Source organism: Mauremys reevesii, linkage group 1 (genome assembly GCF_016161935.1).
Source record: "Mauremys reevesii isolate NIE-2019 linkage group 1, ASM1616193v1, whole genome shotgun sequence".
Lineage (NCBI taxonomy): Eukaryota > Metazoa > Chordata > Testudines > Geoemydidae > Mauremys > Mauremys reevesii.
In genome coordinates this window covers 156,533,986-156,558,689 of record NC_052623.1, presented here as the reverse complement: position 1 = coordinate 156,558,689, position 24,704 = coordinate 156,533,986, and the positions used below count along the sequence as shown (strand labels likewise).

At 40.7% G+C, this 24,704-nt stretch overlaps 1 protein-coding gene across 13 annotated transcripts in view; it reads left to right on the top strand.

Moving 5' to 3' along the window:
* The window catches only part of CASK (calcium/calmodulin dependent serine protein kinase), a 407,811-nt gene that overhangs the window by 346,497 nt on the left and 36,610 nt on the right, over positions 1-24,704 (top strand). For all 13 annotated transcript variants that reach the window (XM_039525884.1, XM_039525847.1, XM_039525842.1 and 10 more), the window contains 4 exons: positions 3,312-3,500; positions 4,833-4,911; positions 11,005-11,090; positions 18,252-18,320. In XM_039525884.1, the coding sequence (XP_039381818.1) occupies positions 3,312-3,500; positions 4,833-4,911; positions 11,005-11,090; positions 18,252-18,320 (423 nt within the window). The remainder of the gene's footprint in view (positions 1-3,311; positions 3,501-4,832; positions 4,912-11,004; positions 11,091-18,251; positions 18,321-24,704) is intronic.

Genomic DNA, 24,704 nt, shown 5'->3' with positions numbered 1-24,704 from the left:
CACAGTACTTAAAATTCTTTCAGGACCCATATGGTCCACAAAGGGAAAAGAGCCAGGAAAACATGACCATACTGTAACAATAAACCGTAACAGAGGAAATTGTGTAGTTTAAAGGGAAACTATGCTTTAGATTAAATATTTCCGTGAAATTCAGTTTAGTGCAATACAGAAATAGGTGTTCTCACAATTGTATTATCTATGTAAGTTTATGGAGGCACAGATGTAAATCATCAAATATAGTAACAAACCTTGCAAATATTTATCATAATTTATTTTGCCTACACACAAGTGTTGTATTAATCCAGTAATTAAAAGCTAATTGTTCAAATCAAATACAATTATGTTATGATGTTTTGGTTTAATGTTGCTTTATAAAACAGAAATATATCACTGGGAATCTTGTTAAGAAAAGGCATTGTTAGGGACAGGGCATACAATGGACACAATCAGATGTGATGAGAGATGACTCTACTTGCTGATATGCCTGAACAAATATTTCACCCTTAGAACAGAGGATAGAAAGCAATCTTTTACTAATTGGGTTCAGGAAACCATAGCAGACTGTTCTGTTAAAGATCATCTATGCACAAAGTCAAGAACACACCCAAAAACACACTCTAGAAAGACAGACAAAACAAATGCCAACTTGCACATAAGATATGTTTTTGTCTCCTAGTCAGGGCTGCTTGTGACACACAGTCAAATGGACAGTTTTCAGGAATTTGTGGGGATAAAAATGAAAAAGAGAATCTGGTCTTGTCAGTTACCAAATTAAGCTAAATTGATATGTCACATACAAGGCAGCTTAAGAGTAACCACACCCCTCTTTGCACCAGTTTAACTAAATCAATTTAAAACCAATTTTAGTTAAATTGATTCAACTTCTGTGTGTAGGCAAGACCTCTGTAAATCTAGATAAAATGAACAGTCATGTAAGGTATGGAGCACTGACAAAATATCTGGAAGTATGAGCCCATTGTTGGAGTTTAAAAAGTTAATAACAGAAACAGATGCCATTAAATATTTAATTAAAAATAGTGTTTGGACTGGCAGTAGGTTTGAAATGTTAAAAAAATCTGAGAATTAGGTTCTTCCTGTTTTGAGTATCTTGAGCGATAGTAGCTACATGGCCCTATCTCTCGAGATACTCTAAACTGGACAGCATCAGCTCCATAGAAAGCCAAATTCCCCAAATTAGTTTTAAAATTAAGGAAGGTGCCTTAAAAGTTTCTAAATCCTCTTCTATAGTATATAGTGCATGTTAAAAGTGGTGTGGCCTTTCAGAAACAAGTGCAGAATTTTGTAGGTAGCCATAAAATCCCATCCATAGTCTTGGAGTCACTCCTGAGAAACAAGTTTTGCATGGATGCTCTTGAAAAGTCATTTTCAATTTCTAAAACCTATTTAAATGCAGAATATTCAAATAAACTTTTGTAATCGAAAACTAAACAGCCACAGGGACTCATTCATCTGTCAAAATAAATCAGACATGCTAAACTCAAGCTGTGTGATTCATGGGTCTTTCAGCATGCAAGTCATGGGTCTCTACATTTTTACAGTGGTAGCACTACATGCAGAGTAGTGTGGCCAGTCTGATGCAGAGTTCTGTAGAGTACCAGACACTGTAAGGAGCAGGCTTGCTTTTTCAGCCCTGATTCCGGCGGCACAAGCCCTGTGGGAAAGTAATCCTTCTCTCCAATCTTCGACAACCTTTGGGATGATATAGGAGCAGCACTGATTGGGTCAGTTGTAAATCCTGTCCAGGCTTTTGACAGAAGGTTGTTTATAATACAGGTTCTTAAAGAATGGTAAGGTCAAAAAAGCAAACGTGAAATAGAGGGACTCTTTGAGGCCCTGAAACAGGGGTCCCCAACGTGGTGCCTGTGGGCACCATGGCGCGCGCCCGCGTACTGGCCCACGGACAAGCATCCGCCGAAATGCCTCCGATGAGCAGCGTCACTAAGAGGCGTCGCTGCTGAAATGCCGCTGATTTTCGGCGGTGATGCCTCTTGACGTTGCCGCTTCTCGGGGCATTTCAGCGGATGTTTGTCCGCCAGCCATGGTCCTCAGCGGCTCATTGTCTGGCGCCCGCCACCCGGAAGAGGTTGGGGACCACTGCCCTGAGAGATCCCCACGGGAAAAAGAGGGAGAAGAGGGATGTCATGCAGTGTAAAAACCTGATACTGAATGTTCTTCAAGTACTTGAGAAATTTTTATATTTTATCTAGATTATATCTCCTGGTAACATATTACACTTTTCACAGTTAGATATTCTAACTGTCTTTGATGCTGCCTCTATAAGTAACTAGAAGGGTAATTGATACGCTTATCAAGTACATTTTGATAAGTTTAATCAACTATATGTGATACTGTACAATATATCAGGAAATGTAGAGAAAAACTGATGAATTAGTACTTGAAGAGCTTATGGTCTCAGGCTGTGATTTTTATCAGATGTCACAAACTAAATGGGATTGTGCTGCACCAGTTCTCTATGGGAGAGGAATAAAAAAACATGGTGCTTAAGAAAGTAGCTATGTGGGCAATTGAGTAAGTGTCTTGCCCTCTGAATCAATATAGAACTAGTTCCTCAGCATAGTGTTAGAGGACACTGTGCCAGACGTTGGAGGGGTGGTTCTCAGAATATATGTAAAACAGAGATGGAAAAAACTTGGAGTCAAGAGAAAGGGTGCTAAACTCGAGGGTCTTGGCCAAATTCTATCTTGAAGTATTATCCTAAATACCTTGCAGTTTTCTCTTTCAGTTTCAAATTAATATATTGGTTATATTGGCTTTCTATTGTAATTGTCTTGTAGAGTTACTGTTGGTAGTCAAGGGTTGCCTATTTCCATCCCAAAACTCACTTTCATTTCAGTGTTGGAAGAAGTGATACCTGTACATGTGTATGGCTAAGCTTTTCAGAACTGTGTGCCTAAAGTAAGGTGCCCACACATGGAATTAAAAGCCCAAATAAAAGTAGGCTGATTTCAAAATTTTCTGAACTCCTGCACTTCCTACCGATTTCAGTGAGACTTTTGGATGCTGAGGTCTTCTGAAAATCAAGTCATTTACCTTTAGGTAGATGAGTGAAGAGCCTAATTTAAGCACCCAAATTTACACACACATACTGTAGTTTTATAAAATGAATATTGTGTTTAGGAATCCTTCAAGGTAAAAGGCCTTATATAAATGTAAGAAAGTAATATCTTGGGCATGCTCTAGCTTCTGGGGGAAATATTAAACCTTCTGTCAAGAATGAGAAAACGCACCAGAGATTATGGAAATCTGACTACTTCTGTAACCTCCTGTAGGCCTTACTTCAAACTCATGATGTAGTGGCACATGAAGTTTACAGTGACGAAGCTTTGAGAGTTACACCTCCTCCCACCTCTCCATACTTAAACGGAGATTCTCCAGAGAGCGCCAACGGTGACATGGATATGGAGAATGTAACACGAGTCCGACTGGTACAGTTCCAGAAGAACACAGATGAACCAATGGTATGTAGGCAACAGTACTGTTCTCTTAACTCTGTAAAGAGAAAGAGGTGACAAACTATCTTAGTAGTTTCAAACCACAGCCTTTATACACAAAAGTTGTTCTGCTTTAACTGTATGAGTATAGTTGAAGTGTGGTACAACCAACATTATGTGGACACAGTAAAACCAGTTGAAAAGTGCTTATACCAGTATAGCTTATTCCCATATGGAAAGTGAAATAAACTGTATTGGTGTAGTTACATAAACGTTAGACACTGTACTGGTATACGTATTCTGATAAAAAGAAATCACACCACTAACTGAAATCATAGAATCATAGAATATCGGGGTTGGAAGGGACTTCAGGAGGTCATCTAGTCCAACCCCCTGCTCAAGGCAGGACCAATCCCCAGACAGACTTTTGCCCCAGATCCGTAAATGGCCTCCTCAAGGATTGAACTCACAACCCTGGGTTTAGCAGACCGTGCTCAGTTATACCAGCACAAAAACAGTGTGTAGACCTGGCCTTAAAATGTAAAATAGTACTGGATAGTTTGCAGTTTAATAAATTACTTTATTTTAATAAACTAATGGTTCTTATGGATTGTTTGTACAGCAACTACAGTCTTGAAGAACTATAAAAACATGATAAAAAGAAACCATGTTAGTGGAGTTGCACAGTTTGACACTCCAATTACATAACTCCAAAAACATATGCCCTGTTAAAGATTTCGTAAGGAGAAATGTATTTTGAATATACTTCTCCAAAACACTGTTATACGGTATACATTTTTTATTGGTTAGTATAGATAGACTATAAAATATGTAAAATTATTTTATGCTATAGCCTGCATTCTAAATGACTATGTATTCATCTTATAAAGAATCATTGTCTTTACTGGTAGCTAAAAATGCATCTGTGTTATAACCAAATTTTAGCAGTTTTTTAAAATGGGAAATTAGTTCAAATAGTAAATGGAAAGACCCGTAAAAAGAATATTACATCTCTGGAAAACAATTGGTATACTTTGATTTTTGATGGGGTTTGAAAAATAGCAAAAGAGGAAACAGTGTGTATGTTCAGCATCTGGAGTGTTTCCATAATAAGTTTTATGGTGGTTACTTGATCTCATAAATCACTGTTGAGCAACAGTGTATAAATTCAAAACTAAAGGTGAAATTCTAGCCTCTTTGAAGTCAATGGCAAAACTCCCACTGATTTCAATAGGGCCAGGATTTCCCTCTAAAACATAGCTTCATCTCAAGCTTGCAGCAGAAGTCACCATTCTTAGTAGTTGAAGAAGCAGGTTGCTGAATGTTTTTTCTTAATGATTTAACAATTTCTTTTACTAGGGAATCACTTTAAAAATGAATGAGCTGAACCATTGCATTGTTGCAAGAATTATGCATGGAGGAATGATTCACAGGCAAGGTAATCTTAGGATGTAAATGGTTTTATTCTCAAATTGGATTACTCCCATAATCAAATATATTTTGTGTAACAAGTGAGACCCTGATCCTAAAACTTACTGTTCCACACCAATGGATCCCTGTGTATGCATGGAGTCCCATTAACTTCACAGGGTCACCACTCAGGTGCAAGGGTCTGCTCACCTGGAACAAGTTTCAGGAAGGGGCCCTGAGTGCTTAATTTTTGCTTTAATAGGTAATGATGCAGGTCGTCTCAAATTGCTTCTACAGAATATCAGTTCTAAAGTGTATGTAATTTTGGAAAGTGTATTTATCTAATTCTTTTCTAAAATTCTCAGAGTAAGTACAATATTTTTTTCTTCATACACCTCTACCCCGAGATAACGCTGTCCTCGGGAGCCAAAAAATCTTACCACATTTTAGGTGAAACCGCGTTATAGCAAACTTGCTTTGATCCACCAGAGTGTGTGTGTTCCCCCCGAGCGCTGCTTTACCGCATTATATCCAAATTTGTGTTACATACGGTCACGTTATATCGGGGTAGAGGTGTATATCAAAAGTCTCTCTCCATGTATTGTCACAGAACTTCTGAGACTCTTGGCCGTTTGACTGCTGAGGTACCGAAATGTGAATCTGGAACCAAAACTTTTCTCGCCCGTGCAGCTTGTACCTTTGTGTTTGGCTTTCACTGCTCTGAGCTCTTGCCAAACCTTTTGACCTGTTCCTGTTCCTCTGTTCCACTCCCATCCTGTGTGCCCAGATATATGTCAAAAGTAATTAATGGCTGAGCCAAGAGTTACCGACTCAGTAGTGAACTAACTCTGGCAGCCTGCAGATACGAGTTGTGTCTCTAGGGAAGTTTGCAATTTGAAAACTGTCATTTTGTGACATTGATCAAACTTTCTTAAAAGTAGCAGATTTGAATTTGTGTGAACTTGTATATTTGCTTAATGGGACACCATCAGCTTGAATCTAGTCAGCTTTTTAAAACGAGTAGAAAAGGAGATTTGGCATATAAGAGTCACAGTTGCTTTTTTGTCATTGACTTCCTTTGGGATCACTTAGATGGTAGACATCCTCCATGTAGTAGATGGTTATTACTTTCTATAATAGCCACAGCTGCTTCCAAAATCAGAGGGATAGATCCTTTTTAATGTGTTATAGAATTTGCCACTCTACCCATCAGAGGGGAGGGTGCCTTGATATTTTTAAATTATTGTACAGAATCTGGAATTTCTAGGAGGTATTTAAGCTTTTCTGTTTGTGCTTTATTTAACTTCAGAATGCTTCTGGGTATATTCAGAAGTCTTGAAATGTTATATTACTCTTTTCTGAGTCTTCTGCATATAAGTTTAGGCAAAATGCAGCAAATGCTTTAGCATTTTCATTACTCGTTCATTTTTCTTCATTGTCTATTGGTGTTTTTTAATCTGATTACCACTCTAGATGCCTGTTGCTTCCTCAGTTGGTATTCCAGGAGTCTGCTGACTTTTTATTAAGTTACTTATTTTATATTTTAAGGACTAGGATTATAAGCGGGGATCTATTTCTCAGTCTATTTATACCATATTTCTACCGTATATAAAACATTATGCTAAACATATGGCGCAATAAAAACCATCCCCATTCATCATTTGAATTTTGATTTGTTGATTCTTTTCTCATAATTCTATTCCACAAACAAACTGATAGTGCCTTGTTGTTTGAATTGTGTAAGCAAGTCTGCATTTTCATTGGTGCCATTTTGGGGGTCTTAGACAAACAATGTTGTTTTTGTTTTGCGTATTTATACGGATAGGAGGAAGGTGGAGAAACGTGGCGCGCGTACTACGCGTGTTACGAATGTTCTGATTGGTGTTATCGCTGCCAGTGCACGCGTTACGTATTGTCCCCTGTGTGAAGCGAAAAAATGGTCCAATCAGTCATCAAGCAGCAAAAACAAACGCACAACAACTTTTTTTTTTTTTTTGGAACTCAGTGCACACATACACAAGCGGGATTATAATACGACGCTTTTTTTTTTTTGAAAATTTAAGGCTCTTAGGTGCGCCTTATAGTGCGGAAAATACGGTATTCAAAATTTCTTTGAGTTGTCCAGTTTAGCAACTAAAATGTAAGTTGGCAGTAGTTTCAGGTGATACACCAGCACCTGAATCCCCTTACCAGTTTTTGTGGGTTTACCATCACATTTTCTTATTTTTTAAAATTGTTTCTTTTCTTCTATTAATGTGAGGAAGAACAGAGGGCTTCCTAACTAAACAGGGAAACTGACAATACACAGAGGACTGTCAAAAAGTCAGAGTAAACAAACTGGAAAAATAGCAAAGTATAATTACCCCCATTTTAAAGATGGGGAAGCAGAGGTTGGAAGCTGAAGTGACTTACTCAAAATGAGTAAGTGGCAGAGCTGGAGTTAGATCTCAAGACTTCCTGACACTCCGTGTTTCTCGGTGTGAGGCATTTTAATTAATCATAAATTAATCACTGAAATAATTAATATGTTGGATTCAGATCCCAAAAATTCAAGGGGAATAAATAAGTTAAATAGCATCTTTGAAATGCTATATGAATTTGTATAGACTTGTGTATTCTCTTAAAAGAACAGCACCTTTGAACTTTTACTTACCTACTATTCTTAACAAGAAAATTATGAGATTACTAGACATCAAAGAGATTAGAAACAATGTTTACCTACCTCTAAAGGGATTTGCAATGTCTACAGAGCTTTGAACAAAAAAAAAATCATACAAGTGCTTACTAATGGGTTGTTCTAAAGTAGAAGGTGTAATTCTTTATAGAAACAATTTAATTGCCAAAATGTCTTTTGTCCTCTCAGGAACAACTTATATTTAGGTATTTGGTTCTGTAGTTCCCATAGAACTGTTTTTAATCAAAAGTAAACGTAATCTCAAAGTGGAGATTTTTCATTTTGTATTACAGTAATAGCAAATTATTAACCAAATACAACAAAAAAAAAATCTAACTTCCTTGTTCTGTTTTATGAGCCTGACTAAACATTCGAAGTAGTTTTTATTTCTAATAGTCTCCTGCAATCAGTGATCAAATATAATGCATGTGATCGTATCACTTAATGTTCTGTCCCCTATGTGGCTTATTAGCTTCAACTAGATATCATTCCATATATTCAGTATTCGTCCAAATGCTATAATTTATATATTCAATACACTCTTAATTTCCCTGCTATAGCTCTCAATGGCTGCATGCCATTTTTCTGTTCTTCATGAGTTGGCAATGTGGCAGGTGAGCTAATTTTTGTGCTCTCACCTTTTTCTTGGTCCTTCATAATCAGTTTCTCCCAAGCAAGGTCAACCTGTGCAAAGACTCTTTCATCCTTGCTCCATGTGAACTGGTGGTAACACCCCAGTTTCAATCTTTAAGAATTGTTCACTTTGGGGATAAGTGCACAGATTGTATTTTTAAATTCTGCCACAGAGGCTTATTTATGTTTGAGCTTTTGCCCTCGTATCAGTGCTTTAGCACCGAGTACTTTTGGGTTTTACTCATCTGGAGAATATGTTTAGACTTCAAATGGTGTTACTGCATTTTTCTTGCATCTGCTGTACTTCAGCTAGACTTCCTGGCAGCTTCAAGCATCCAAAATCCAAATGTCTAGGTTTTCTGCTGTTAAAGTTTTTGTTTTGGCACATTTGTGTCAACAAGTGTATTAATTTTAAATCGGGATTAGGCACCTGTGCTACTGCTGACCCAGGACACAGACTTCCTGCAGAAGACATGTCACTGCAGATTGCCTATTCATATCTGTAAGAAAATGACTTAATTTGGAGCTCCCACAAATAGTTAAACCATGAATCTGTAAACATCCGTGCCCTAGGACAACTAACAGAGCATTTTGTGAGCAAAGATGATGCTGTTATAACAGCATGAATATGATTACATGGTGAAAAGAGACTACTGTAGTGTACATGGACTGCCTCCAGCTTTGCCAGCTGCAGAACTCTCCTCCAGCTGCAGAATTTGCTTCCTCAGAGGAAACTGTTCCCTGTTCTGTCCAGCAGGGTGAGGGGTGTCTCAGACTTCTATACATAGCAAGAGCGCATACTGGCTGATGCTGTGCTAATTTGGGCTAGGTGAAGGCAGAGGAAGGAGATTGCCAACCCATGGGCACCCTGTTCTTTATTGTCATAGATTTATTTATATATTGCCATAGATAGAGAAAAATATAAAATACAGAAAAGCCCCTACCCAAAAGAGCCTACAGTCCAAAGTCTGAATAAATACAATACAGATAATAGACGAGGAGTCAGAACAGGGAGTGCTGATCAGATGTACACCATGGTATGGGAGTCATTAGGCTGGGGAGAAGGCACCACATGGAGATGCAAAGAACATCACCTCCCAACAGAAAAATGGGGAGAGGCTGTCCCAAAATGATAAAAACCTCAAACCTCCATCTCACTCCAGTGACCCAGTCTGACCCCTTTCTCCCAGCTATTAGCCAACCCAACTCTCCACCAAGACAAAAGGACAGAAGTCTTTAAATCCCCTCTCAGCTGCCCACCTCCTACACACACCAGCTGCTACCGTCCAGTTATGGATTGTCAGTACTAGCTTCTGCCACAGAGTAAAATAAATGGAAAACATTCAAAAGAAGGGATTGTATTTAACTGTATTCTCAAAATGACTAACCTGATGAGCATATTTCTTATATTTATTTCAATTTTTCATTCAATCATAATTTGTGTTTGGATGTTTCCCAACAACGTTTTTACGCTGTTGCAGAAAGTATAGCATGCCAGGGGATATTGTGCCTTATTGTGCCATAACAATGAAGGCCTCTGCATGCAGAGCTTAGTTCCAGCGTGGTACAGAGCTGTAATTATTTTGGAATCAAATATATTTTTGTAGAAGGTGTGAAGGGCTGAGAAAGTTTGCCAATGCTGAACTTGTATAACTTTTTGTTAGAGGGTTAGGTCATCAATACGCCAGCTGTGAGCTGTTTTCATTTGAAATTCAAATACAGAGCTGCTGCATTCACATACTGTAAACTACTAACTGTGATGAATCCTGATTAATGTTCCACAAGGCAGGACAGAGGAATTGCACTGGAGTCCCTACCCCTTTTTGGCTGTCAGTAGGAAGCTCCTGTGGAATTGATTAAAACATTTTCTGGGGGATGGAGGACTTTCTCCTGAACAGATTAAAAGTTTGAGTAATCCTGTTCTGTAGCCTTCTGGGAGCTTTAATGGTCCACAGGGCTGTGTAGCCGTGTCACAGACTAGAGTCCAAAGGGTAATCAGGCATTGTAGTTCATGATAGTGCCTGTTAGGACAGCTCTAGTTAAGTCAGGCTCTCTTTCTGTTATAAAGCACATGGTTTTGGAATTCAGTATTTCTGCCATTTCAAATGAAGCTGAAATTTAAAACTCAGATCATTAGCATGAATGTATTTTTTTTTTCTTCAATCAATATGGTCATTTTAGATTTAGCAATCCACAAAAACACCATTCGTAGCTTAGGTGATTTATTGCCAACATCTGTTTCCACAGTGGCTTCATTTTGAAAAATAGATTGCCAGCTGTTGGTTCTTCAGGTAAAACTAATCGTGTTTGGTAAAGTATTTGGAAAAGGATATTTGGCAGATGAATGTAGTTAATTCACAAAACAAAAAGTAATATAGTAAATGTATAGTGAATGGACTACCCATGTAGAATGATGGCCTTGCTACATCATAACCACTAGCAACCACCTTATTTTACTGTATAATCTTTCACAATATGCACATTTTTCTTAGCATCCAAAGCTGCATTGGAATGGACAGCACATTCACACCACTGATTTCAATGAGACTTTGTATGGTAAAAAATGTGTACAGTTATGCTCTGTAAAGAAAGGAAAAAATATATTTAATAACAATTTTAAAAAATCACGGTTTCTAGCGTGGAATTGTTCACTCTGAGTTCCACTGCTTTGTGGGTTTCAGCTAGACACTAAACTCTTATTTTAACATTTTATTTTAATGTCTTTGTACTGCCAATCTCTGTTTGAATTTTGGTATCGTTTCACAGTTATATTATAAATGTACACATAAACTATTTGTTTTGTTAATTCTGCAGGTACACTCCATGTAGGGGATGAAATCCGAGAAATAAATGGAATCAGTGTAGCAAACCAAACAGTGGAACAACTACAAAAAATGCTTGTAAGTTCCTAAAAGTTTGTTGACATTGGTTGTTTAATATTTTTTAAATAAACAGCAAAATTAATCCTTTTTTCTTTTAACAAAGCCTCTCTAAATCAGTGTTCTTCTTTGTCCTTCCTTTCTTGGTAGCTTACCTGATCCCCCAACACAACCCCTTTCCCCATCCTAACTTCCCCCCAAAAAAATCATCTAATCAAGTAAGCAGTGCTCTAGCAAACCACAGACTTCTCCAGGGTTTCTTCCACTGTGTCCTTTTGTGCATGGAACCCTCTCCCTGAACTAATCCATCAGACCACTATCCTCTCCTTCAAATCCTCTTTTGTGATGCCTCCAAGTAATCACCAAGTGTTTGAATAAATAGGCCCTGGTGCAAGTGGCTGAAAGGAACTTGTCATAGATCCATACGTACTTACTGGAGACAATCCAGTATAACACAAAGAAAAGGGCATATTTTAAAATTGTGTCTATTAGATTGTCTCCATCTCTCTCAGTGCCTACCATGTATATGTTACCTGTCAGCTAAGATTACAAATTCTTCAGGAGCAGGAATCATGTCTACCTCCGTACAGTGCCAAACACAATGACAATCTTCCTTTGTGTGACTTTATTATTTATATTATGATCATTTCAAAACCCTGTTGTAAGCAGCATACAGTAAAGCATACGATTTCGTTATCTTTATTGTTATCTTTGTCTTCATAAGTACAGATGTAATTAATTATCCAAACTTTTTAAAATCCCACCACAGTATTTGACTCCCAACACCTTTTCCAATAGTGAACTTCACAGGCTTGATGCTAATTAGTATAAAATAATATTTTAATCTGTCCTGCCCAGTGATTTAATCAAGTGACCCTTTGGTCTCATTACTGGGCAAGGTAAAGAAAAGGGATTGACAGATTTTCACTATGCTTTTCATAGTTTTCAGTATGTCATTTATCTTGTTCCTGTTGAAGATGTATTTCTTATTATTTCTACCTTTAACAGAGTGAAAGGCATCTGTTATAATAATTGGGAATATTTATTCTTTTGCGAGCATATGTTCATATGGGTACTTCACCATAGGATGCACGCACCCATGTGCCCTTTTGACAGAAGATTTGAATTAGAAGTGTCCGTGAGTCCATGCCTACACATTACAGAGCCTTGTGCTTTAGAGCAAAGGTATATAGAAAGGAGTGGACCTGCTGCTATTACAGTTCCTTCTCAACCGGCTGCGACTTGAAATGGAGCAACTGCATGACTGCTGCTTCCTAGCAGATATTACCGGTTCTTTTACTTGTTTGCTTTATTCTTTTCTTCTTTATTTTCTCTAATATTTAGTTTAAATTTTGTTTATTTTCTCCTTCTTTCCACAAATGTATTACATTTTAGAAGGGTTCAAGACAACACCCTTTTCCCATTTCAGAACCAGTTCCTTGGCTTTTCCACCACCCTTACTCTGGAAGTATGACAAAAGCCCCAGAATTCATAGCCTTCCAGACCTGCAGTAGGTATTTCCCTCAGAGCACCGGGCTTTTTAGCTGTCTTCAGTGTCTCAGAGACTTTCATATCCCATTGAAGTGCAAAGTTTGCACAGGATTTAAAGGAGAGATGAGATTGAAGCTTCTCCTTATGAAACACTCTTGAAGACCAGGGTCTGAGTGCCCCCTCTCTTCCCCATTACTTCAGCGGTGACCGAGGTTGCTTCAGAGACAAAGGATTGAAGAAAAGAAAGCTTCCTTCTCCTAACAGAACCTTCAGGAAAAGAGGTAGATTACCTCTTGGAACTGAACCTGAGGAGACGCCGTGTTCCTGGATGAGTACCTCCAAGGATCCTACAGGCACCAGCACCAGAGCTTTGGTACCATCAAAACCAGATAACTCAGAAAGATAAGCCTCCTAGTAAGCACCACAGAGAGCCAATTATTCCAGCACCATCTAGTCATCAAGACTGCTAGAAGCCTAAAGACTTGAGGAAATCCAAGGCACCAGCACCATCTTCTCCAGTGCCGTCTTCAGATAGTGTGCACCCAGAGCATAGAGACATCACCTCAACAACCACTTCAGCACCATCCTCATAGGTGCCTCATTTTGCATCTCCGATGAGGGCCCCAGTACCACCCTTGTACATTTCTACAGCCCTCTGTCACCTTCAAGGTTCTTGTCACAAAAGGGCTTATCTGCATCAGAGGAACTGGAGTCCCCCCCTCTTGCAAGTACGAAGAGAAGTTCCCCATTAATACCAGTACTATCATGCCAGCCAGGCTCCTCTCCTCCCCTCTCAGCAGGTCACCCAATACCTGTCCACCAGCACCTCTGGTAATGCCTCACCATTTGGTGTCTCCAGCACCAGTGCCCAGAGCCCCTCCCTTGTATTCTGGGACAACACCTCCAACTTTGAAATCTCAGTACAGGGCTACTCAGCTTACTATTTGACACCTCAGGCGGTGTACCTGAACAAGGACACACCAGAGTCTAGAAGGACCCCAGACCCTCCAAACGTGTAACCCTTCCATACCCACAACCTCAGTGCGCCTGCTGGAATCTCTGGACTGCCTATGTGGACAAATTCTATAGGGTTCCTGCCCACAAGAGAACGACTGGAAGTTCCACAGGCCTCAACAACCACCAACACCACAGCTGCAGTCACCAATACTGCGTGCTTCTCTGGTACGGAAGGAAGATCAGGAGGAGGATCTACAGCCACCTCTAGAGGAGGAGATACCTTCTTCTCATAAATCCTCTTCTGCCCCGGATAAGGCAGTGGTGCCAACACCTCCCTTGTATGTGGATAATATTAGGTCATTTCAGGACATAATGAAGAGATGTACAGGGGCTCTTCAGATCTCGACAGAGGAGGTACAAGAGTCCCAGCACTCTGGTGGTTATTCTTCAAACCACCCCACAGAACACAAAAGAGCGCCTCATGAACGGGCAGTGCTAATCTCCAGCCCGCAATTTGTGGCATATACCTGCTACTTTTGCACCTACGTGTAAGTGGACGGACCAAAAAAATTGTATACCAGCCAAGGGGCTGGAATATTTCTTCTCCCACCCTGACTCCCTGGTGGTGGATGCAGTTAATGAGAGAAAATGTCAGAGTAGATCAAGATCCACATCTTCTGACAGAGGCCTCTTTGGTAGAAAGAGTTATTCTTCTGCTGCTCTTCAGTTCCAAGAAGCAAATTATCAAGCCATGATGGCAAATATGATTTTACTATTCTATGCGAAATTCACTAATTTTATTAACAATTTGCCACAGGACAAGAGGAAGCAATTCTAGGCCCTCACTTCTGAAAGACAACTGATAGCCAAGATCTCTTTACAAGCTGCCTTTGCTGCTGCTGTTACAGTTTCACCATCTTTAGCTGTTATGTGATGAGGATCCTGGCTCCAATCACCTGGCCTGTCCAGAATAGAAGTGGAAGACCTCCCTTTCAAAGGGCTGAAGCTGTTCAACAACAATACTAGCGCCTCATTGCATTCCCCCAAGGATGCGAGAGCAACCCTGAAGTGTCTCGGGATCTATGTACCTGGAACAAAGAGACGTTTCAGCAAATCAGACTGCACAACAATCCCAGCTATTCCAACATCAACTGTACCAGGCCTGTTCCAGACGTAATGAATCTCCTAGAAGAAGGCCTGGGCCTCACAAGAAAGGGTGACGATCTCCCTACCTGCACCACCCTCCAAATGACCATTATGGCAACCTCGTCTTGGGACACAAACAATGCCCTTCCCTGAAGCCACTGTGCAAGCCTATCTTCCACTCCACCCCCCTTTGGGGACCGCCTATCACAGTTTCTGCCTAATTGGGAACTTATCACCACAGACAAATTGACTTTAGAGGTAATGGCTATGGGATACTCTATCCCTTCCTCCTCTCTCTTCAGGGACCTCTCTCATGAGGATCTCTTAAAACAGGAGGCCCAGTCCCTCCTCAGTATGAGAACAATAGAGCCACTCCCCCCAGAATTTGTGGAAAGAGGATCCTAGTCCAAATATTTTCTGGTTCCCAAAATAAATGGCATTGGAGGCCAATTCAGGCTCCTGAGGTCAAGAACACCCATATTCTCTCACAACACTTCTGGATGGTGACCATAATCCTTCTTTGAGTCAACGGGTTTAGTTTACTGCCCTCAACCTTCAAGACACACATTTTTCATATTGTAATGCACCCTTTCCACAGATGTTTTCTACATTTCATCATTGGCTTAGAACATTGTCAATATCATGTCTTTCCCTTTGACTTTCCACAGCCCTCACGGATTTTTACAAAGGTCCTCTCAGTAAGTGCAGCTCACCTACATCAAGATAGTATTTCAGCCTTTCCCTATTTAGATGATTGGCTTCTCTAGGGGTGCTCCACTCTGGATGTCCAATTGGCAACCAACTAGGTTCTAACCTTGCTTTAGGCCCTGGGTCTTTGTATCAACCTATAAAAATTCACACTGTCTCCCATCCAGAGGATAGAATTAATTGGAGTCTCCCTGGACTCTCAAATTGCTAGGGTCTATCTACCTATCTCCATTATATCCCATCTGGTCACTACCCTACAGCTAAGTCCCTGGCCAACTTCAGCTCCTAGCTCATATGTTGGCCCTGTCATTCGTTACACCACACGCAGGACTACATCTTCAATGCCTTTGGGCCTGGCTCAAAATCTCATACACACCAAACAAATATAGCCTTACCAAATGGGTTTCTATACCCCCAACCTGGGTGCTGGACTCCCACAGATGGTGAAAAGACACCCGATGAAGGTCTGTATGGGAACCCCATTCTCATTCCTGCTGCCAACATGAATCATCACAATCGATATCTCCCTTCTAGGCTGGGGAGCTACTTACAAGGTTCCACAAACAAGGCAAATGGTGTCCACAAGCAATGTTGCTTTAGAGCTAAGGGCAGTTTGTTATGCCTGCAACATCTTTCTCCACACATTTAGGGTCATCATATCAGAGTAATGGTAGATAACAGAGCTGCAATGTCCTATATAAATTGACAAGATCCCAGTCTTTATTCACAGAATCCCTAAAATTGTGGAACTGGTGCATTGCCTGTCACATAGAGATCTCTGTGATTTTCCTACCAGACCTCCAGAACGTGGCACCAAAGGCTCTAAGTAGAAATTTCCATCAGGACCACAAATGGGAGCTCAACAGTGTGATCTTTCAGAACATCTGGAAAGTATGGGGCCTTCCCTTAGTGGATCTCTTTGCAAGGAGAAACTCAACTGTGACTCTTTGGTAGATGCTGTAGGGACTGGGACAGGATTGGTCAAGCCTAATGGTCAGAGCTGGGGTCAGACGCCAGGAACCAAAGTCAGAATCAGAATCGTGTCAGGGTCAGGAGTCACTCCAAAGGTTGAGCCAGAATCAGCGTCAGGGGTCATCTCAAGGGTCAGGACTGGAATCAGAATCAGACAGCCATGCCAAGGGTCAAGCCAGAGTCAGAGTTCAGAACAACAGACAGTCAGGAGTTCACTCAGTTGCTCAGACAACTTCCTTTAAATTATTCTGGCTTAAATAATGCATCTGGGCTGGATGTCTCCTCCAATGAGTAGCTTCCTAGGCAGAGCCTATGGTGGGCCAGAGTTCCACTAAACCCCTCCCATGCTGGTTCTGCAGAGCTGTCCAGTGACTGTCATGGTCTATGAACTGCTTGGGGACCCGTGGGCCCACATTTGAGACCCACAATCCTTCACAGGTGTCCTACTAGTCCCAGAGCCTCACTCTCTCCTCTGTTCTTACCTCTAGTGCTGTTAATTCTCAAGACATTGATCAAACTACAACAGCAGCAGGCAAGAATCATCTTGACTGCACCTTCTTGGTCCAGACAAGTGAGGTATTCAGATCTACATCACCTTTCTATAGAGACCCTGATGCCTCCCTCTCAGATCAGACCACCTGATGCAGAACTCTGGCACCATGAGACACCACCAGCCTTCTGTCACTGAACCTTATGGCCTGGCTCCTCTGTGTTTCTCGGCTTTAGAGTCAGACTGTTCAGCAGAGATACAGTCTGTACTCCTGAATAGTAGGAAATCCTCCACTCATAAAACTTACTTGCAGAAGTGGAAACACTTCCTTTTCTGGTGTTCTTGTCACTCTATATCTGTTTCTGAAGCTCTTCCTGCAAGGATCCTTGATTAATTCACCTATCCAGAGCCTCTCAGCTACATTCCTCAAGGGTTTAGCTAATCTGTTCCCACATATCTGGAACCCCACACCTCCGTGAAACCTTAACTTGGTCCTCAGTGTCTGAAGGAACTCTGCATTCAAACCTCTGGGCACACGTTTGTTCCTTTAAGACCCCCTTCCTGGTAGCCATCACCTTAGCTAGAAACGTTAAAGAAGTTGGAGTGCTTTCGGCTGACTCATCTTACACTATCTTCTGTGACAGAGTCATGCAGATTTGTCAGACTTCCATATCAGAATATTCATCTGCCACTATTCTTCCCCAAACCTCACTCCTCAAGAGAAGAGGCAAGCCTTCTCACCTTAGACATTCGGAGGACACTAGCCTTCTGTCTGGACCCTTCATGGTTCCCCTAGACTGGTGCTGCAGTGGGTCCACAGGTCTACACCTGCTCATTACAAGCAGGAGGTCATGTAATGCGCATGTGCAGACCTTTGGACACAGATAATTCAAATCTCTGGACAAGAGCTTACAGGCATGCATTCCACCTACGATAGAGCACCCATAGGGACAAAACATCTTGAACAACTCAAGTTATTGAAAGGTAAGTAACCTTTCTTGTATATAACATGTAAATTGAATGGGAAGAAAAATTAATTTATTTTACAACAAAGGCACAATGTAAATCACAAAAAAAATAGATGAGGGAAATGGAAATGAAAAAAAACTTGCTGATGTGTACTCAATTCTCATCTAAAAATACAGCTGTAATCTCTAGCCTTCTGAAGATCTGTCATGCTAATTCACTAATGGCGTATGTTTGGTTTTATGTTAATAAGAGACAGTCTGAATATGTTTGTTTCTAAGTGAAACCACGTATTTTAAAAGCTTTCCAGTTTATTTCTGAATGTTTATTTTAGGAAGAACTGCTGCTGCTCTCACAAAGGTTGTGCTGGTTTCCCTACAGATATTAGAGTGGTTTCTTGTGTTTTAGCTGCAACATCTCGTTTTTTTAAAGAAATAATTTTCTTTCTCCAGAGGGAAATGCGGGGGAGCATCACGTTCAAGATTGTGCCAAGTTATCGGACTCAGTCTTCATCTTGTGAGGTAATGAATTTAATGAACCATTCCCATCCTTTCTCAGTCCTGTAACTAACTGCCTGCTGATGGCTGAATGTTATTGCTTTCTGGGAAATTGTTTCTGCCTGTGCTGTTAGATCACGCACACCAATTTTACAACAAAGATAACGGAACAGGAGTAGGTCCCACCCACCTACTCAGCCCTGCCTTCATATTCATCTCATCAGCACCTTAACTAACCCTTTACAGCCTATGATGTTAAAAGAAAAAGGAAAACCTCTCGAGTGTCTCTTCAGTTAACATGGAAGTACGGGGTCCCCTGTTTTAAAAATCATGATTTAAAATACTTTCTCCATTAAGTCTATTTGAGTTCCTAAGTTAAGGAGCTTGAATAAATATTTCTGCTGTTTTAACATGAAAAATGTATGGATTGATTGATTTGGGCTGTTAAGGGTTAATTGAAGATCCTCTTTCTGTATAAATCTGTTCAGGTAAATTTGTGATAAAATGTCTGTAACAGTAACATGTGGCTAAATATTATGTTTCTATGCAGAATTGGTAATGTATCATTATTCAAAAAAAAACAAGTTTGGAATTCAGTACTCTTTGAATTAGCAAAGTGATGCTGTGGTTTTGCAAGTTTATATAGCTCTTCCTTGCACACACAACTATTTTCCATGTGTAACTGAAAGGAATTAAAACATTGAAAATGGCTATTAGGGAAAGTATATTCTTCCTATTTGGGCTTACAGATTGGCATAAGCACTGTGTAAGCAAAGCTGTTCTTTCCATGGGGCATGCTTGATTCTTCAACAGGAGGCAGACTCAGTATTACACCAAGGTGCGATAGAGAGCATTCCATCTCAGTTCCAAGGGAGCAGGTTCTACTCCCCATACTTCTAAATCCCCAGAAAGGGCAGGGAAGGTGAAGACTTGTCCTGGATCTTCAACAGCTCAACATCTTTATTAGGAAATTGAAATTTAGGATGATTTCACTGGCATCTGTAATCTCCTCCCTGCAGGAGGGAGTGTGGTTCACAGCCTTCCACATGAAGGACTTGTATTTCCATGTGGATATTAACATATCATAAAGGAAGTTCTTGCGGTTCGTAGTTGGCCAGGAGCGCTACCAGTTCCACGTCCTCCCCTTTAGGCTTGTGATGGCACCCGGTGTGTTTACAAAAGTATTCACAGCAGTAGCAGCCCAGATGAGATGCCAGAGATTTATGGTGCTCCCATACCTGGTCAACTGGTTCCTGGTAGGACAGTCTCACCAAGAAGCTGTCTCAGCAATACAATCTCTTCAGCACCTCCTTGCAACCTTAAGTGTGTGTGTAAATGAAGACTAGTCTGTTTTGTCACCCACAAAGACAAGAAATTTGATAGGGGCACAGCTGGATTCTGTCTCTGCACAAGCTTTGCTCCCTGAAGACAGCTTTTACACAATGAGCACCTGTTCTCTTGCATTATCCACAAGCCTCAAACTACAGTGCATTAGTGCCTCTTGCTGTTAAGACCATATGGCTGCATGTACCTACATGACACACTTCACCAGGCTCCATTTGCGGTGCCTACAAGCCTGGCTCCACTTGACCACAGAATCACTGTTTCCTCTGCAGTTCTCAGCTCCCTTGCTTGGTGGTCCAACCCAAACAGAGTCATGTTGGGGACTCCCTTCTGCCCTCCCACAAGGGCCACCATCTTGATGGATGCCTTCCTCACAGGATGGGGTGTTCATTTAGACTACCATACAGCCCAGGGTACATGGACCCCACAGGAGGCCTGTCTCCATATAAACCTGCTGGAGCTCAGATCAGTCTGCCTAGTCTGCAAGGGCTTCCTCCACCTCATATACTCACTTCATGTACAGATACTATCAGATAATATCACCACAGTGGTCTACATACCAAACAGGGAGGAGCGAGATCTTGTCCTCTCTTCATGGAGGCATTTGGGCCATGGAACTGATGTATCAGGAATCAGATTCTGTCCACACATTTATGGCACACTACGCCCTGATTCAAGTGGCAGCTGTGGATGCAGCAATGGGAACAGCAGTATTGCAAGCACAGCTGCTGTCAACTTCCTCACACCCTCCTCCAGACTGAATACTGCTTGTGAGTCACCCACATGAAGAAGACCTGGAGGTTCCTTACTATAGCTGGAGGTTCTTCGAGATGCATGGTCCCCTATCTGTTTTCCACTACCTGCCCTCCTTCACCTCTGCTTGAGACCCTACTACATTGCAGTAAGAGCGGGAACTGGAGGAGGGTCAACGTGCACTACCCCTTATACCTTTGGACAGAAGCATGCAGGAAGATACTGCAGGTGTGCAAGTCAACAGACACTGCTTGGAAGAATTTCTGAACTCTGGCACATGGCAACCAGGTGTACCCACATGTGGAAAACAGATAGAGACCACATATCTCAAAGAACCTCCAATTACAGCAAGTAACCTCCATTTATGTTCATCGCTTTACATATAATGTTACTACATATATTTCACCACGATGTCTTTGACCAGCAAGCTATTAGTTTTAAATAATACCTCACAAGGCCTATTCTGTATAAAGATTATTACAATGGTGTACAGGGTGTGAATACAGGGGTCCATTGGGTCACAATCTGGTCTTAAAATAGTAACATCATATACAGAAAAGTTATTTTAGTAATTTTTGTGGCGGTTTCTAAGACTTGTTGTTTTTCTTCTTCCAAGGCATGGATAATTAAAGTCATCACAGTACTGTAGTCTAGCTTTACAGCTAGAGGAATACAAAATTAGTGCTGCTGAAATTTTTTAAAGCTTGAAACCATTGATTATATGAGTGAGATTTTTCTCTACACATTAATTACCCTCAAACAGAATTAACTGTTCTTAAAATCAAACATAATATGCTAGTATTACTTTAGAATCATAGAATTCAAGATCAGAAGGGACCATTATGATCATCTAGTCTGACCTCCTGCAAGATGCAGGCCACATAAGCCGATCCACCCACTCCTTAAGCAAGCGACCCCTGCCCCATGCTTCAGAGGAAGGCGAAAAACCTCCAGGGCCACTGCCAATCTACCACTGCCACTGCTGGCACATTATTTTTCTACATTTGGAAGGTACCACCTTTTGAGTACCTGAGACTTGCAGCTGTCCAGTTATATCTGTCCTAATTTGTGGCTCCTTAGTAATGTTTAATGGAGTTCTTGTTACCTGAACATTAAGCCATCAGCAATCTGTAGAGATATCATATCCCTTCATGACCGCTGTAGATTAAGTTTGATCCTCTTATTGTGTAGAGTCTCCATAGTTAATCACTTCTGAATCAGTGGTTACTCATAATGAGATTTAATCCAGGCTGTTGTGTTATTTGGTTGAGATTTTCAAAGGTAGGTAGGGGATTTAGCTTCACAAGTCATGTTGGTTTCAGTGGGTCAGCTTTGAAAATCTCAACCTGAGATTTATTCCAAGCTTGTTCAGATCTCTGGGTGTCACATAGTGCATATGCTTCGCCGATCTTAGCAGATCTCTTCATGCATTTCTCATGGCATGAGGGACACAGGCTCCTGAATCTTGCTTATCTGTGGTAAGGTAAAGTGAAGTAGGTTTGGAATCTGGATTTTATTTTACTTGGGCAGAAGGCTGTCATACTCCTTCAGATTTTTCTTCACCCAGGGTTCATTAATTTTTAGAAGAACTAGTTGAGATGCCCTAGAAGGACCAAAACAGGACTAACAGACAAGTCAAATCCCTGATGCCTACAACAGGAGTTACCAATTAAGGCTAAACTATGTAGTGAGACATTAATATCCCAGAAGGATATTTTAGGACATTTCCATGCTTTCACTATGGTAATAGACACTGAAGAAAAATCAAAGACAGAGAAATCATATTTAACGTTACTGGATTAGGTAGCAAGACAGCTCTGACTAACATGCCAAATTCCCTACTTCTAATTACTCTAGGGAAAATAGAAGCCAATGGAAAGACATTGGTTTCAAGAGTAACAGTAGGCTGGCAGTCTGCCATCTTGCTGGGCATGTATTTGAGGATTAGAGACAAATTCAATTTTTGAAGTTTTATTTCCTGGCTTAGAGTTTGCTGACATTATACTGTTCTTATAATCACTGTTGTGTAAATTGTTGATCATCTTTTGAGGGCATCTGCCATCCAGTTATCAAGGTGGGTACACAGTCTGACTCCTCCAGATACTCATTTAGTGCAGTGTCCAGAAACATTTTTTTTCCTCCTTTCGCTAGGCAAGAAATTGCACCCTTCCCTCTGGGTCACAGACTCTAGCCACAGTGATTACTGCAACACACTCTGCCGATGGTTGATTGTGAATACCATGCAGAAGTTTCAGCTCATGCAGTATGTAGTATCCCATCCAAAATAAGACATGAAGAGAGCATATCATATTGGCATTCCATTTCTGTCTTGGCTCCCTGTCTAATTCTTTATCTACTTCAAGATCCTGGTCCAAATCGTTAAGCCTCTCAATGGGGTCTTTCACTCGCACATCCTCAAGGAAAGACAATGACTGACAGCTGATTGAAACATTTTTGGTGGTAGTACTTGTGTTGTGGAACTTATAATACAGAAGATCAGTCTGAGTTTGAGTCATACCTTTTTCAGGACACAGTGCAAGACTCACTTCATTACACAAATCTTCCCTCAGTAAAGACATCTCTTATTTTCTCCTGAAAAATCAACAAACAAATATTATTTTTAGAAGTGCAACAACCTGGACAAGGATTGAGAAAACAATTATTAGTCAGACTTCTTGTACTTGCCACCTAGACTAGAGTACTACTTTGAACTATACATTTGTAGCAATATCCCGGTCAAACACTCTTACTTTCCATTGATACAAGACCCTGAGGAATAATTTTCAGTTTAAGATGCAAGAGAGTGCTGACAGAGTATATATTTGCAAGTAAATCTTCTCTGAAAAGAGCAACTTCTAAGTCTTTGAAACTGTCTATGTGAGACACAGGCAATCGTTAAAAAAAAATTGAATTGAGTAGTAATCTTTTTAGTGGACTCAGAAACACTAAATAGGAAGCATTTCTTCCCCCTGAAAAGTGTTTCCTTTTGGTGCCATTCTAATGCATGCAACTCTAGGCCTTCCCGGAGTCCTTCCTTTACAGTTACAGAAAAATCTTTCTAGGTTTATCCATGAAGACAGGACACCTTGCACCAGATTGGAATTGAAATATGTTTGTAGATTCTGACACTCATCTCAACATACATTGTGGGGTTTAGTCTTATCAGATGTGAAAATAGAACCATCACCTGGCTGCTGTTGCTAGGGTCTGGTGTGACAAGAGATTAATTAAATAGCACTAATAGTGACTGCCGAAGGATCACTTCGCTTATAAGTCACTAACCAGCACCTTAACTCTGCCAACACTTGGAAGTGGTGGGATTGTCTCTGCTAATGATGAAGGTAGAGCTGAAGAGTCAGTCAAAATCCAGGAGCAATGTGCCCTTTTGTTTGTTCTTGCTTGGCTTAGGGGTGACATAGAAGTGTCACTTCACTTCTTTCTCTCCTTAATGTAGTGTTTGTTTAGGTGGCCTAAGCAGGACAAGTTTGGGAAGTCCTGGGGTTCAGGTAGTACTGCCTTAATCTTGGCTGTGGAAAGCACCTAGTCCAAACTTGCATTAATTCTGGCCTCCTTGGAACACCTAGTCCATCCTGTGTTTGCCTCCTCTCCCCCAAGAGGATTGACATTCGTGGACACTTTCTATGAGAAATAATTCTCTCCTTGAGCTGATCTCCAGGCAGAATCTGAATTTTTCTAGTTCTAAACAGTCCTGGTATTCTAAGATGTCTATTGTGTCTGCTGTCTTCCAATAGGCTGTATCCAATACACAATTTTGCTGTCCTCGCTTGGAATCTTTTCTTTTAGAAGAAACTTCCTAGACATTAAAAATTGGATGAATGCCTCTTGTAGTTGGGCAAATCAAGATAGCCCTAAATTCATAGTTTCCACCATTCCCTTTAGCTTTTTCTTAGATTAATAGATTTTAAGTCCAGAAGGGACCACATGATCATCTAGCCTGATCTCCTGCATGTTGCAGGCTACAGAACCTCCTCCCCCCACTCCTGTAATAGACCCTTAATTACTGAGTCCGCAAATCATGATTTAAGTTACAGAGGTTTTACCATTTACACCAGTTTAAATCTGCAAGTGACCTGTGCCCCATGCAGCAGAGAAAGGCGAAAAACCCCAACGGTCTCTGCCAATCTGATTGTGGGGAAATTTCTTCCTGACCCCAAATATGGTGGCCAGATGAATCATAGATTCATAGACTTAAGGTCAGAAGGGACCATTATGGTCATCTAGTCTGACCTCCTGCACAATGCAGGCCACTGAATCTCACCCACCCACTCCTGTAACAAACCCCTAACCTAT